This window comes from Pan troglodytes, chromosome 13 (assembly GCF_028858775.2).
Source record: "Pan troglodytes isolate AG18354 chromosome 13, NHGRI_mPanTro3-v2.0_pri, whole genome shotgun sequence".
NCBI classification, from domain to species: Eukaryota; Metazoa; Chordata; class Mammalia; order Primates; family Hominidae; genus Pan; species Pan troglodytes.
Window position 1 is genome coordinate 108921118 of NC_072411.2, and position 16486 is coordinate 108937603.

Below are 16486 nucleotides of genomic sequence, written 5' to 3' on the forward strand. Positions count from 1 at the left end.
CTTATCTATCCATCCATCAATCCCTCCATCATGCGCTATACATTTTATTATTCATTCAGTCAGTCAGTCAGTCTGTCATTCAACAAATATTTATTGAGGATTTATCATATTCAGACATTATTATAGATTCTGGCAATACAACTGGAAACAATGGACATTCCTCCCCTCATAGAGCTTACATTATAGAGAGGGGCACAGCAATAAATAATAAATAAGTAAGATATAGGATGTCAGAGGGTGATTAAGTGCTTTGAAGAAAAATAGAGACAGCAAGGATAACTGGGAGTGCCAGAGTGAGGAAAGTGGTTGAATGGTAAATGGTTGTCAGGGAAGGCCTTCAGGATGAGCCTACATTTGAGCAAAGACCTCGGCGGGTCTTTGGGAGGTGAGCAGTCAAGCCACGCAGGGAGGTGATCTAGGGTTGCCAGTCCCCCGAGGTGGCAGCCTGCCTGGTGTATTCATGGAGCAGCAAGGAGAGCTGTGAGGCTGAAGCAGAACAAGTCAGGGAGAGGTGCAGCGGAGGACCAAGAGCTGGTGGGGAACAGGGTTTATAGGGCCAGGCTAAAGGCCACTGGAAGGACTGTGACTTTCTTGGAAGAGGGAAGGCCACAAAAAAGTTTGTGCAGAGGAGTGACATGATCTGGCCAAAATCTGAAAAGGGCCTGTGGCACCAGGAGTGGACCATGGGGAGACCGAGGAGGAAGCAGGGGAACCAGTTAGGAGGTCATGTGACAATGTGGGAGAAAGGGACCGCTGAGGTGGTGGCAGTAGAAATAATGAGACTCACTCGGAGTTCAAATCTATTTTGAAGGTACAACCAACAAGATTTGCTGATGGATTGAATTGTTTGTATGACTTTATGAGCCAGGTGCTGGAGTTGCAAGAGGGAGTGAAATCAGATTCCTTGATGGAGCTTTTAGCCAAATGAGAAGGCAGACATTAATCAGATAGTTAGATAAATAAATGTGTAGTTACAAACTATGACAAATCCTTTAAAATAAAGTCTTAAGGGTGGGATAGATGTGGCTTAGTCATATGTGAGGCAGAATCAGGGCTGGAACACAGAGACTGTGGAGGAGGAATGAAGCTGGAGAGATTAAGATGGTGGACCAAAAGGACCAAGACTAAGTCATGTTACAACTTTTCATTTTTAGCCTAAAAACGATGGGAAAACGATGGAGGAATTTGATTTAAGGAAGGCATAAGGGTTTGGAAGGGATGAGTGGGTGAGAAGTGCTGTCACATTTGTGTCAAAAATGTGTAAAAGATCAGTCTGACTTCGGTAGCCAAAAGAAATGCAAATAAGAGTATGGAGGCCGGGTACGGTGGCTCACACCTGTAATCCCAGCACTTTGGGAGGCCAAGATGGGTGGATTACTTGAGGTCAGGAGATCAAGACCAGCCTGGCCAATATGGTGAAACCCCGTCTCTACTAAAAATACAAAAATTAGTCAGGTGTGGTGGCAGGTGCCTGTAATCCCAGCTGCTCAGGAGGCTGAGGCGGGAGAATTGCTTGAACCTGGAAGGCAGAGGTCGCAGTGAGCCGAGATGGCGCCACTACACTCCAGCCTGAGCATCACAGCAAGACTCCATCTTAAAAAAAAATATATATATGGATCTTTGTGATGTGACTATGGGAATATAGAAATTTGGGCAAGATCTCAAGTATCCAATATATATAGATGATTAACATTTTATCATTACTTTCCTAGTGAAAGGTAAAAACAGCTGGCTTTAAGAATAAAGATAAACTGGAAACTGATATCTTTGTTTTTATTTTTAAATTTAAATTCTATGTGCAATATTAAAGATATACATCAAGATGATATCCAAATTCTCTAACTTTAATCATACATTGATTAACAACCTGATAGGTAAATGTGACATAGGAATAATAGCATCTAATTGTGAGGTCATTGTGTACTTTATCCTTTAAAGAGCCATAAAAACATATTTTAAAATACAACAAACTTTAAAGCAACAAAATGACCACAGAAATAGGGGTCTGGGATTGAGATGGAGATTTGCTGCTGGATGTCTGAGAAAAGATTAGAGAATTATAAAAGAAATTAACAAATGAATACCAATCTGATTTAAACTAATCTATTCTTATAGTCCCAGTAGGCAAAATGGAAGTGAATAAATATTTCTTTTTCTCAAAAGTGATGAGGCTGGGCATGGTGGCTCGTGCCTGTAATCTCAACACTTTGGGAGGCCGAGGTGGGAAAGTCACTTGAGGCCAGGAGTTTAAGAACCCCTGTGAGTAACACAGTGAGACCCCCATCTCTATAAAACACAAATATAAAAATTCAGCGAGCATGGTGGTATGTGCCTGGGAGGCTGAGGTGGGAGAATCTCTTAAGTCCCAAAATCCAAGGTTGCAGTCAGCTATGATTGTGCCACTGCACTCCAGCCTGGGCGACAGAGTGAGATCCTGTCTCTAAAAAAATAAAAATAAAAAAAAATAAAAAGTGTTTCTCTCCTTTATCTTCTGCTATTTTAAATTACAAAGAAGTGGCTACTTCAAAAATGAAGGTCACAAAAACCTTTTAAAGTGTCATCTTTAGGTTGGTGATCAGGTATGTGATGCATATACTGGAAGTGGCAGGCTGTGCCCCTCTGGAGCACAATTTGGCATTCTGAATTTCGAGGATTAACCAAGTTCGCAATTTTTTATTCAATGATTTTCATTGAATGAGTTTTCCCTTAATAAAAACATAAAAATATTTAGATAAATGCATGCATAGAGATGTTGACTCTAGAATTTTGGGGGGCAACATTTGGAAATAGCCAAATGTTCAATAATGTATTGCTTGTGAATTGTGGCATTTTCTTATAAGGAAGAGAGTAAGGCCATTAAAAATGATGTTTTGGGAACTAAGAATGAAAAATTGTATCTATAGCATAATCCCTGTTTTGGTTAATCTCTGTTTCACACTAAAATGTGAACAGCACTCATCTGTGAGTGGTGGTATGCTGAGTGTCTTTCTTTTCCTTTTTTTTTAAAATAAAGTATTAATTCTGAATTAGCCTTCCAAAAGCAAACCAGCAAAAACTAGGAATATAACAAAGTTATTCAAATATTCTAATATTAAAAATCTTCTTTGTCTTTCTGATGGTTTCATTTGTAGAAATAACTCTAAACATCTGGATGGGTCACCAAAAGGTCTTGTGGCCTCTTAGTTCTACTTTGAAATTAAAGGCCCTTTTTAGAGGAAAAAAATATCTGAAGTCCAACCCTCACCCCTCCTCCTGCCTTGTCTAGGATCTTCAGCATTAGAAAGATTGCTGGCTGGTTACCATAACACCCAGGGCCCTTGGTGGCTGCTCTGTGGGATCAGCCAATCCTCGCAGCCACTCACCTGGCCTGCGCATGGTGAGGCACACCCTTTGGATTCACCTGGTCCAGCAGCTGCTGCCTTCTCGCTGCTTCTTTCTTCCTACAGCGCCCCTGAAGAAGGTTGTTTCTGAGGGTCCTGAAGAGTTTTGTATTCTGCATTGCTGACATCTGCTGAAAGGGCCAACATTTTTAAAAAGCGTCAGATCAGTTTACGTGTGGTCTTCCTTCCTTACTTGGATGGACTGGCCACCATGAAAGTTTTTGGAATTATTTCTCTTAAGTCCTCAGAAAAATAATCTTACCTCCTTCTTGTCCCTGAATTTCTTCACATTCTCATAGAAATAGCATAAGTCTCCAAATTAAACACCCCAAACCCCCTCAATAAGTCCTCTTCCTTAGAGTAACCCCATCATTTGGCATTCTACACCTAGAGGAGGGCATCAAAGGGGACTAAGCCTGTGGTTGCTCACATTTAGGGTTGTGGATGCCTTTGAGAATTGGATGATAACTCATGGATTTATTTCCAGCGAAATACTCACACATTCCATTCTGCATACAATTTCAGTGGACTCACAGGCTCACCCAAAATCCATTTATTCACCCCAAGTTAAGAACCTCTACCAAATGCAAAGAAGGAATGAGATGTCTCATTTCAAGGGTTTCAGCACTTGAAATTTAAAGCGTAATAACAAAGTGGCCACATGGTGTCACTCTAACATCAACAAATCCAAGACTTTTAGCACTAGGAAGGTAGATCCTAGGCCTGTGAACCTGAGGACCTGGGTAAGGCAATGCCCACTGGAAATTATTTGGCAAGATTCAGGCACTTGACCTTTGCAGGCCATTCATGTAAAGGAGAGAAGGAGGGAAAACTATCCTTGGCAAAGTTAATTAATCAACATCCTTCGCTATTGTGGTATTTGAGGGGGTTGCCATCTGTGTGAAGAAACTTACTCACTGGAATTTAGTAATGAAAAGAAAATGTTCTTTCTGGGAAAAAATAGAAGCTTTTTGCTAAAATGTACTATGCTGTTTCTCTTCTTACAAAGAACTGAATTCACTTGCTAGGTATTTATAATTTTAAAAAATTTGAAAGGCAGCTGTGAAGTTTTAGTTGTATACTTTTTCAGTCAACATTGAGATAATAATCTTTCTTTTTTCCTAAAGAAGAAATATTTGAAATTTAGGGTTCAGGAAAAGACATGTTAAAAAAGAAAAATTCTCCAAAAATATGTTAGTAACTAGAAGTCTTGCTGCATCATTTTTGCCATATCAGAGCCCTTCTCTTTTCCATCTGTACCCATTTCCAGTGCTGCTCCCTGTAACTCTTCACTGACATTTTCTATTCCAGAGTATCTGATCAATTACTTCAGACTGAACTCTGGCCTTTTCTTGTGCCCAAAAACTTTCACTGAGACATACAATGTGAAGAAATCATACTTATGTTGGGAGATATTCAAGGTGGAGTTTGCCACTTGCTTAGTCTTAAATATTGCAATGTATGACAGGAGCAGAATCTGTGGTTTCACTGGAGGGAAGGTTTTTTCATGGCTATAGCTTATACTGAATTGATTAATGAATAGTTTGGTATGTGACATTAAATGTTACCTGAACGCAGTGCTCAATGACAGGATGAGACTTCTGATGGGACTTGCTGTGAAGACCAGATAAGAAACACATCTGGCAGATGTCAAAGTTGAGACACTTCAGACAGCGGTATCTGCCAGTTAAAATAGAAGCACAGCTTACATCACTAGTAGATGAGAAAAAAAAAAAAAAAAAGAATATCCAGGTAGAGAATGAGCAACCCAAAATATACAGAAGATGTCTGAGCTGCCAAATCAGTGTAAAGTTTACCAAAGTATAGGATTATTAAATGACTCTAATGTATTTGTTTACTCAAATACATCTTCATATGATAGTATTTTCAAATGGCATTATATTAATGCCATATACGCTATGGTATAGAAGTCTGATTTATTTCCCAAAATATGAAGTGCCTTCTATATGCAGGGTGCTGTGTGCTACAACCTTTAGGGTAAACCCTTAAATCTGCAGCCGCGGTTTGTGCAGCTGCACAATGCACTCAAATACTTTGAATTTAATAGCTAATTTAAAAAATAGATTTCAATAAAATCAAATTTTGGCTTGTCTTAAACTTTTGCAGGGTATGATAATATTGGGCCTGTATTCCTGAGCGGTGTTGGGGAAAATTAAGCCATAGATAACAAATTTAAAAATAAGCACTCGTCATTTTATAGAAGTCTGTATGTAGGAAAGATATAAAGTAGAGGAGGGGAATTCCTCACCACAGCCAAGTTTCTTGACCCATCAACATTGGAGATTTTTTCTTTTTGAGAAATGACAGCCTTAAATCCCTTTGTGGTCAGAAGGAGAGGAGAGAGTCTTGAGACACTCTGGTTAGGAGGGGTGTCCCATAATACTCAGGAAACTATTGTGATGTTAGTGGGGAGCTAGTAAGACCTAGCAGTCATCAGTTAGTAACTTTTAAGGATATTTGAGTGGGACCATGTTGTTTGTCTATAAAATAACAGGGAGCTATACATTTTTTCCCCTCATATGTAAATTCTCTTCTCTAACTGCAGTGTGTGTGGTATAAAACTCTGTCCTCATATGGTGACAGCTGGTGAGAACCAGGCAGCAGCTACTCCTTTTAGACTGGACATACAGTTCTGAGCTAGCTATAGTCCCTACCTGTCCTATTTCCTTCATGTATACCACTTGCCTTGCCTTTTAAGCATTTGGGTTTTCAACCCCTCTCTTAAGGTTACAAAAAAGAAATATGATAAGATTCCAGTGCTCTTAAATTTCATATCTTGCGGCAAAACTTTGACATGGAAGGTTGAAGTAATAACTTCCAGAATTAGGTGATGCGTGATTAAGTGCCAAGTGAAAGGCATGGAGAAGAGGGGTATAGCAGAGAGGCAGAGGGAGAGCCCTATGGGCTGGTGTGGTCTGGAAAGTGAGGCTCATGCTATACATGGAAGGCTGGGCTGGAGATTAAAGCAAAGGAAATCCCAAGTAGAAAGAAGAGGAGGAATAAGGTAACGAAGATTGGGATGAGTAAGAAGGGTTTAGAGGACATTAAATCTATCAGACCTGCTAACTGCCCTGAATAACAGCAGGAAAAAACTTTGGAAAGCTTCTGAGGCCAGATGGCAGAAGGTCTGATGGTCTGATCAAAGTCGTTTAGAGGCAGAACAGGAGAATGTAAATACCTTGAGATCGCCCCTCAGCTACCCTTGTTTACTGCTGTACTTCCAACCCTGACTCCCATGGCAGGATATTAATAAATAATGCGGGATGATATAATAGCAGCTAGCATTTTTGTGCATGTTCTATGTGCAGGCAGTGTACATGTGTTGACCCAGTTAATCCCCATGGAAATTCTTTCAGGTATTCATACGATTACCCTCATTTTGCAGATGAGGAAACTGAATTAAAGAGAGTTTAAGTAACTTGCACAAAGTTACACAACTACTTAGTAAGCAGTAGAAGATTTTGAGTCCCAGGTTACTATCTGAACTGATGGCCTGCCATTTTAACCACTAGAATAGACCACACCATCCTACAATAGACCACCACTGCTCAAGGCAGGAGGCTTGAGTTTGAATTCACATACCACCATTACTACTTATAGTAGTACTAATAGTTGAATTGAAAACTTAAGCTCACTTAAGTTTAGGAGAATGCCTGGTACATGGTAGGTTTTTCAATGAACATTAGTTGAATGAAGTTGGATAAATGACTTAGTTTCTTCAACTAAGGAAAAATGGAGCTAGTAAACCCTATCCTCCTGGCCTTGCAAAATTTTTAGAAAACTTTAAAAGTTGTTCAACATACATAAACGGGAAGACATTTACTTTTTCAATGAAGTGTACAACATGATAAACTATTTTTATAAGGATTATTTGATGAGTCATCCATGCTGGCTGCTTTATCAAGCATTAACTAGATGGCTGTGATTAACTTATCTAGGATAATATGCTGCTCTATCCTTAAATTTGTTCCTCTGTGCTCTGAAACTACCTGCAGGTATATGAGAATGGTTATTGTGTGGGTAATGAGATTGGCCTGTTGTTGATGTTTTTACCAGTATAGAACCCAGGCTTTCTCCCAATTTCATTTCAACCTTCCATGGCTATCACAGAGCAAAAATGCTGACATGTCCTTCTAGAATTTTTATCTTGGATTAAGGCCACTCTATGGTCTTTGCACCTTCTCTTTCTTTAGAAGGCCAAATCTTTGTCCTCTTCCTGCTACCTGCAGATCTGCAAATGCATGCCCTCTAACATGGCTTTCTTCATCTCCCAAAAAACCAAAGCTACTGGTTGAGTTTTTTGAGATCCCAAAACATAAGCTTAAAGTTAGGATTATAATATATCCAGGCAATTTTTAATAGAATCCTAAGTTTAGAGCTAAGGAAGTCTCAGACATCATTTGATCTACCCTGCTGAATTTTACTAAAAACAAAACAAACCAAAAAACAAAAACCCCAAACTGAGGTCTAGAGAGGTTAAACACCTTGCCTAGGTCTCCTAGCTCTTTGTATATAGGACACCTGTTTATTGCCTTGGATGCATAAGGGGAAAGATGGTTTACATGGGGGCATTTTAAAGAAATTCTGTTCTCATTCTCAACAAATATTTGAAGGGTAGCATTTCTCGGCCTCTGCCTTTGCCATTTTTAGGGGCGACTTAAGTAAGTCACTCAAACTCTTTGAGGCTCAATTTTTGTCATCTATAGAATAGAAATAGTATCTGCTTTATGTTATACATAATAATTTTGAAAAAATATTTCAATGTAAAAGTTGTGTTTTATATAATTACAAAGTTAATCCTGTACTCGACCTAGGGCAGGACTTGCAGTAACTCCTTAACTAATACTTGCTTATTGGTTAAATGATTATAATGTACTCATAACATGGCAAATCATATTCAGATTTCCCCATTGTCCAATATAAATAATTTATTTTTCATTGTAGTATGAAGATTTCTTTGTTCCTGCTTGCTTGGTTTCCAACAGTCCTGTTCATTTATATGTTTTATCGTTTAAAGTTCAGTTCCTTGCAGAATTTTCATGAATGAAGTTTCACTGTGTCTTGCAAATTCTCTGCAAACCCGATTCATTTTCTCAGCAAAATTAAAACCGAATCTCCAGTTTTTCAGTGTACCAAGCAGACCTATTTTACCTCCATGGGGAGCAATTTCAGTTCTGGGTTAGCTAGGGTCAGGAAGCATGGGAAGGGAAGGGGAACAAAGTGAGCAGGAGCTGAGTCCTGAGGCCTCTTGTCCCCTTCTTCTTCCGGGAACCCTCAGTTTTGCCTTGTTTTTAGCTACCTGATGTCCCAGAGCTTTAGTCTTCCCACATCCCCAGCCCCTGTTCACTCATCGTGAATAATGGCATCTTCCATGCCTGGCCTACACCTGGTGGTTTCTTTCTCTTCTCCCAAGCTTTAATGATAACTCCAATTTTACTTCCCTATGGTTTTATTTGTGGGAAACCTATAACACTCTTTCTCTAGGATGGGATTTTGACTGTTAGCCTCAAAGCTATGGAAATATTTGAATCTCCCACCTCCAAATCTAGCTCTCAAATCTGCTTTTTGCTCCAGGTGGAGAGAAGATCAGGCCTGAGTTGTTCTCATGAATGCTGATGATCTCTGTGAGTCTGAGGCTCATTTGCAGTTGTCTGCACAGGGAGGCAGCAGAGCATCATGGCTGCAAAGCAGGGACTCCGGATTTAGGATGCCAGCCTCTGCGGCTTGCTAATCATGTAGGTTATTTAACTTCTCTGCAAATAGGGGATAAGAATACAACCCTTTGTATAGGCTTACAACACATTTTAAATGAAATGACCCATGTGAACTGCTCAGCTTGGCATTTGTCTAACACTTAACAAAAGTAGTGTTGTTAGGATCATGATGATGATGGATGGCTCCAAAATTTAAAAGGCTTCTTTGGAACAAAAGACAGGCCAAATGCAGTGGCTCACACTTGTAACTCAATGCTTTGGGAGGCTGAGGAAGGAGGATCACTTAAGATCAGGAGTTGGAGACCAGTGTGGGCAACACAATAAGATCCCATCTCTACAAAAAATAGAAAATTAGCAGGGCATGGTGGCATGTGCCTGTACTCCCAGCTACCCAGGAGGCTGAGCTGCAAGGATGACTTCAGCTTAGGGGTTTGAAGCTGCAGTGAGCTATGATAGTGCCAGTGCACTCCAGCCTGGGTGACAGAGACCCTGTCTCTAAAAACAAAACAAAACAAAACAAAGACAAAATGTATTCCCCTTAGAGGAAGAAAAATGTCTATTAGTCACATTATGCGTCAGTGGAAGAATTTAATATTTCATCCATTATAGAAGATAAAAGACAATTTGTTATCAAACAGGATGCCTCTTGCCAGGAAATCATTGAGCCAAAAAAGTCAACTGAATTTCAGATGTGTAAGGAGGACCCCAAAAAGAATCTGAAGGGATGCAGCTCCAACTGTAGAACCATATGGAGAACAATAATCCAAGAAGTGCTGCTGATGACTGTACCTGAGTCCCGTGATTGGGAAAGTCCTGCAGACAGTGCACCGAGCAGGGTGAGTGACCCTTTCAGCAGCTGATAACTGGTGGCAGGTCGGGAGCCACAGGAGGATGGGGGGCTCAGATTGGACCCAAGACAGGAATTTTTCTTCTTTGATTGCTGGGCTCAACACCTGAAAAACAATGGCACCCTAAGATGTGTTTTTAAGCACGACTTGATATTTTCATTTTCTTTTCTGACTCTAATTCTGTCAGCTCTGCTGAAGAAGTTTATCATAGGAAAAGCTGGAGGTGAGACTACCTCCTAAATTCAGTTATCTGAGATGCTATGTGGAGTAATAATAGGTCTGTAATGTAAATCAGTCAGCAAACTGTCCCAATACACCGTGTCTGTCCCCAACTCCAGGGACATTTGCAAGGCACTCACCCCTTGGAAACAGCTGCGGGTGGCACTTTCCACAGGTCACAGAGCACGACTCTCTCCCACGACAGTTGGGATCTGCAAGAGACAACCTCATCTTAGCTGTTAGAAAGTGGAGAAATATGTCGTCTCCGGGAGCAGCAGGGCTGAGAGCTGGTGCCCACGGCTGTGTAGTCACAAGTATTTGGTATCTGAGACCAGGTGAACTGTCTCAATCCAAGAGAACAAAGCAATGCGTGGGTTTTGTGCAATGTTTGGGTTAAGACAATGAATAAGCAAGTGGGAAGGAGAGGAGGGAGGAGGGGAAGGGAAGGAAGTCTGCCAATGGGGTGATAAATTGCTTCCTTCTGTTTTATTTTCTTGTGATTCCAAATTATTTTATCCTTTCTTTGCCTTTGTTCACCTATGAAATGAAGATCACAATAACACTGTCTTAAAGTTTAGAGTTTTAAAATATATATACTTTTTTTTTACTTTAAGTTCTGGGATACATGTGCAGAACGTGCAGGTTTGTTACATAGATATACATGTGCCATGGTGGTTTGCTGCACTTACCAACCTCTCATCTAGGTTTTAAGCCCTGCGTGCATTAGGTATTTGTCCTAATGCTCTCCCTTCCCTTTACTCCACCCTCTGACAGGACCCAGTGTATGATGTTCCCCTCCCTGCGTCCATGTGTTCTCATTGTTCAACTACCACTTATGAGTGAGAACATGCAGTGTTTGGTTTTCTGTTACTGTGTTAGTTTGCTGAGAATGATGGTTTCCAGCTTCATCCATGTACCTGCAAAGGACATGAACTCATTGTTTTTTATGGCTGCATAGTATTCCATGGTGTATATGTGCCACATTTTCTTTATCTAGTCTATCACTGATGGGCATTTGGGTTTGTTCCAAGTCCTTGCTATTGTATATATACATATTTTTAAGACTATTCAAGTGCAGTAGTGAGAAGCGGGAAAGAGTAGATCAAGAAGTTCAATCTGTAACTGACTAAACAATCTACTGAGATAACTCACTACCTTTGGACAAGCCTAGAGTGGCTTTGAGAAAAACCTTTCCAAACACTTTCATATCACATCATTTTAAGAAATGCCAATTTCTGAGGTAGGATGGTAATTACTACCCTTGTTTAAACAAGCAAGGGATGAAAGGAAAGGAAATCAGTTTGTCAAAGAGACATCGGCACTCCCATGTTCACTGTAGAACTCTTCATAATAGCCAAGTTTCTGGAACGATCTAAGTGTCCATTGACAGACGAATAAAAAATGTGATATGTAATATACAACAGAATAGTACTCAGCCTTAGGAAAGAAGGGAATCCTGTCATTTGCGACAACATGAATGAACCTAGAGGACAATACGCTAAATGAAATAAGCCAGGCACAGAAAGACAAATTCCGCATAATTGCACTTACATGTGGAATCTAAAAACATTGAATTCATAGAAACAGAAGAATAGTGGATGCCAGGGGCTGAGGACAGGGATAAATGAGAAGATGTTGATTAAAGGGTAGAAACTTTCAGTTATAAGATTAATAAATTCTGGGGATCTAATTGCAGCATGGCCACTAGTAATACTACTGTATTGTTTACTTGAGAATTGAAACAAGAGCAGGTTTGAAGTATCCTCAAACCCCCCAACACCATGAGATGGCAATGATGGTGGTGACAGATGGGTTAATTAATTTGATTGTGGTAATCTTTATGCAGTGTATATCTATCTCAAAACATCATGTTGTACACCTTGAATATATATAGTTTCTGATTATCAATTAATAGTTTTCAAAAAATAAAGCCAAGAGTAATTGAGATTTGATATTTTGCTCAAGGTCAAAAAAGCAAGTTGGCAGCAGAATTGGGGTCTCACTCCAGGACTCTTACTCTTTCTTGAGGAGTTTCCATGAAGCTTTATCACAGCCCGACCTTACATATATTTCAACGGCTCAGTCTGTGCCACCACACTCAGTGGTTTCCAACTTTCAGCCACAGTCACCATAAGGCGTTCAATTAAGGCACTAAGAACCTTTTGTGACTGCCAAGATGGCCAGGGACTTGGCTCTGACATCATCTATATGCACAGATAAATGTACCTGTCACCTCCATTTATTCCCATTTGGTCACGGGTCCTAATTTCACATCTGATGTCTTCTACAGCACAGGCTGTCAGCAGGCATTGCCTGCAAGCTCAGAAGTAATCTCAGAGACCCTCCTGCTGAGTCCATCAACTCGAATAAACGTTCTTCTAATCAGGAAAGTGGCACTCAGAACCTCTTTGCTGACAATTAGCCAGGCAGAAGTCAACAAACATTTGTGTAATAGTGACAAGATGGCTTGTACTTTAAATTGATAATAATCCTGTTGCCAGTCGAATGTAAGTAACTACTCCCTATGTTATTTAGCCTTTGTCTGAAAGCATAACTCATTACCCATCGTTTGGCTTGTGAGTGCTGATGAACTAACTGGACCACTTATTTAGACTGTGTTGTTGATCCAACATTCACCCTCCTCTGATGTCCTTGAGCCCTGGGAAAGGAGTTTTACTTCATTTGTAAAAATAAGGTGGGTGGATAACATAGGATGACTCTCATCAGCTCTGTGATTCTAACACTAGTACAAAGAAAATTCACTTCTCTAGTGGGTTTTCAACCTACATTTTTGCCTATGAGGATGTGCATAAAGATTTTGCGGATGAATGGCCCAAGTGACTAATTTCTTGCAGGTGTTCTAGGAAGAATTAAACATGGCTAGATGGCACACCGGCACAGGCAGACACCACTTGAAACGATAATTATGATGCTTAGGCGGGGATTTGAATCATGTGGTGGGGCCTGGAATTTTCTCTGAGAATCCATTTCTGAGTCTGTAATAGCAGTCAATGGGATGATAATTTCTGTGCAAATCTCCAGCTTCCGAAGACCTTCTCAGGAGCATACTAATGCCTGGGGTGTGGGTAGGGGCGGAGTGCTGAGGGAGCTTCTAGTTCAGCAGCTCATCGACCTCATTTGAGCCTGAAACAAGGGCAGATTTTTAGAGCCTGTTGGACCAAGTAGTCAGGAGAGCACAAAGAGTTCTCTAGAAGGAAAATGTCCCTCAGCTCATCCCCTTTCATCACATCCGCTTCTAAGCACTCCAGTCTCACCAGTCTGATTGCACAAATGGGCGGACAGACTGTCCAGCCCTCCCAGGCCCCCACCTGCTCGAGTCTTGTGATATGGGATGGGTGGAAGTGAGCCTGCAACTTATGATGGCTCCCTGGGAAATGCCTTAGAGTCAGTAGAACATTTGATGGTGGGATCTATGTGGCTGCTGCAACTACCAGGGCAGCTCAGAAGTATCTATGCCTGATATTCTAACCTTATAAATAAAAAAAAATCATTGCTCCATTTAAGAAATATATAAATGATGTTTGGAATTTAAGTTAAATATTAATTATTGTCATCATCATGAACACAAAATATTAATATTAAAAGCAAATCAAAGCAAAGATAATTCTGAATAGGTTTTTCCAATCTGTACTCCCTGTCCTAGAGATTTTTATTATCTTCCTCCTTATCCCGCCCTTGCTCCCATCATGCATGGCTATCCTCAGTTCAGAATCCTTGGTCCAGAACCAAGAGAAAAGTGACAGAAAGTTCCTAAGTCATTACAGTCCAGAATATCTAGCATGGGGATTTTGTAGGAGCTGGAAGAATGGAGACATCCTTCAAAACAAGGGTAAGGGTACAACAGGACAACAGCACCCACACCCAAGACAATCCAGAGCCTGTTTAATCCTTTTGCAGAACTTCTTGCTTGGTTACATCAATTTACATCATTTTAACATTTAAAAAACATCTTTAAGAAGGTTAAATTCCCTTGCCTAGTAAGAATAAAAACCAAATCAAATGTACACATTCTTAAACCACAGGAAATGATGGAAATAATTTTGAGTACTCGACATGGCACTCCATCTATGCGTTCTTTAAGCATTTTTTTGATGTCTTTTAGTATCAGGCACTGTTCAAGTCACTGGAGATATAAAAATGAAACAGTCCAGTGGGGAAGCATCATCTACCATAATTTGACAAGTGCCGCAACAAAGTTATGCATAGGAAGTCAAAGAAGCTTTGAGCAAGGAGGTGACAAATAATTGAGAGATATTGAAAGAGGAGTAGTTTGTTAAGTGAAAGGATAGGCAATGGCCTTGTGGTTAGATAGAAATGCAGAAGTCAGGCATGGAGAACTTGGTGCATGTCAGGCACAAATTTTAATATGTAGGAGTGAAAAAGGTATGGGGTGTAAGGAAAAATTAAATACTTTGGAATAAGCAAAAGAGACTATTGGATATGTTTTCAGTGGTGATTATCTGTACCTATAGACAGATACATCATTGTCTTTGCTAAGCTATTTTACAACTCTAGAGAGAGTAAAGTTAACTTGTAGCAAACTTACAGCAATGCAAATAATTCTTATCTATAGACAACATTAGCTTTAGCCTCATGAGTATGAGTATAATTCATAACCTTCTACTCATAACCTTATGAGTATAAGTTAAGTTATATTCAAGTAACAGCAATGGCTATGGAGGAGAGAGCTTGCATGGAGTTATATATAAAGATAGACTTGACACTGGAGACATCAGATTCTTTAATAATAAATGTGGCTAAGTAACTGAAACAAATGTACAGTTCTTAAGTATTAGGAATTTACCTGCTATAGATCTGTTAGTAGTTTTCTCAAAACCCTTCGAGTCATGCGTGGCCCAGAATCATAGCCTCCCCTGCTATTATCTGCATAGAGTTGAAAAAGAGCTAGACATGTAGGAGGAACAATCTTTAAATTGAATACTTGCAATGTATCTTTGAAGAGTACTTGCTTTGAAGTAACAGTCTCTTTGTGGCTATGAAAGGAAAGAGAACGGAAAGTTATGTTCTTGATTATTGGCTCACTATTTTGAAGGCCTCCAAAACTTTTTTTTTTTTTAATGCAGTTTTGCTCCTGTTCCCCAGGTTAGAGTGCAATGGCACAATCTTGGCTCACTGCAACCTCCACCTCCCGGATTCAAGCGATTCTCTTGCCTCAGCCTTCAGAGTAGCTGGGATTACAGGCGTGTGCCACCACACCCGGCTAATTTTTTGTATTTTTAGTAGAGACAGGGTTTCTCCATGTTGGTCAGGCTGATCTCGAACTCCCAACCTCAGGTGATCCGCCCGCCTCGACCTCCCAAAGTGCTGGGATTACAGGCATGAGCCACCACGCCCGGTCACTATGATTTTTGTAATAACCGTAATTTGATAACTAACGGAAACCCATTCACATTTCAACACCTTGATCATTCAGTGCATCTAGGATGAAGATCATGAGGTTGGTAAACAGAAATGTGAGGATTCTCCCAGGCTTCAAACCAATAATAATTACGGGTGTCTAGGTAATCCCTAAACAAATATCAAGAACAACCAAGAAACAAGTAATTAGGAAGTGTAAATTTTGAAAAATTCCAAATTCCTCAAATAGTAAATATTTTTATTTAATAAACACATAAGTCATGCTGAATACATGCTGAAGAGGCCTTGTGGCAGGGATATAGGATAACAGGTTGGGGATTTGGGGCTCACTGCACTTTAGGACACCCGCAGTCCTCTGCATGTTACCTCGGTATTTTGAAAGAGGGCTGTCTCCTGAGAGGGTTATTAGGGCAGCGGCCGCAGGCATAAGCTAGAGAAAACCTGTTCCTTTGCTGCACAGTAACAAAATACAGAGACAAGAATGGGAAGGCCAGGGTTACCTTTGGTGTCATAGATGATAAAAACCATAACTATTAATGGGCATTTCTGACATGGTGCTATAAGTTCCAACTTTTTGTGGCCTCTTATCCTATACCTAGAATTTAGCAGAACACAGCATTGCATTAACATATTTCACCAGTCATTTATTTGTTCCTGCATTCACTCCAAAATATGTATTGGATGCCTCCTCTGTGCTAAGCACTGTACCAGGCATCAGGGATGCAGGGATAAACCCCGTTTTCATGGAGCAGGTAGCATCACTTCCTCGGGCCTCAGTTGCCTGGAAACCAAGCAACAGAGATAAGGAAGGACCAAAAGGCAGGCACAGCAACAAATATTTATGCAAAGAAAAAAAAATCTAGTTCACAGGGCCCCACTCAGAGCCTAATCATCCTTGCCCACT

General features: G+C 40.3%; 1 protein-coding gene across 1 annotated transcript in view; it reads right to left on the reverse strand.

Annotated features, from left to right (window-relative positions):
• Positions 1 to 16486, reverse strand: part of DYTN (dystrotelin) — a 68007-nt gene that overhangs the window by 39576 nt on the left and 11945 nt on the right. The window contains 6 exon segments of the mRNA XM_003309438.3: positions 3363 to 3508; positions 4949 to 5060; positions 9905 to 10068; positions 10323 to 10394; positions 15008 to 15108; positions 15949 to 16034. Of these exon segments, the coding sequence (XP_003309486.2) occupies positions 3363 to 3508; positions 4949 to 5060; positions 9905 to 10068; positions 10323 to 10394; positions 15008 to 15108; positions 15949 to 16034 (681 nt within the window).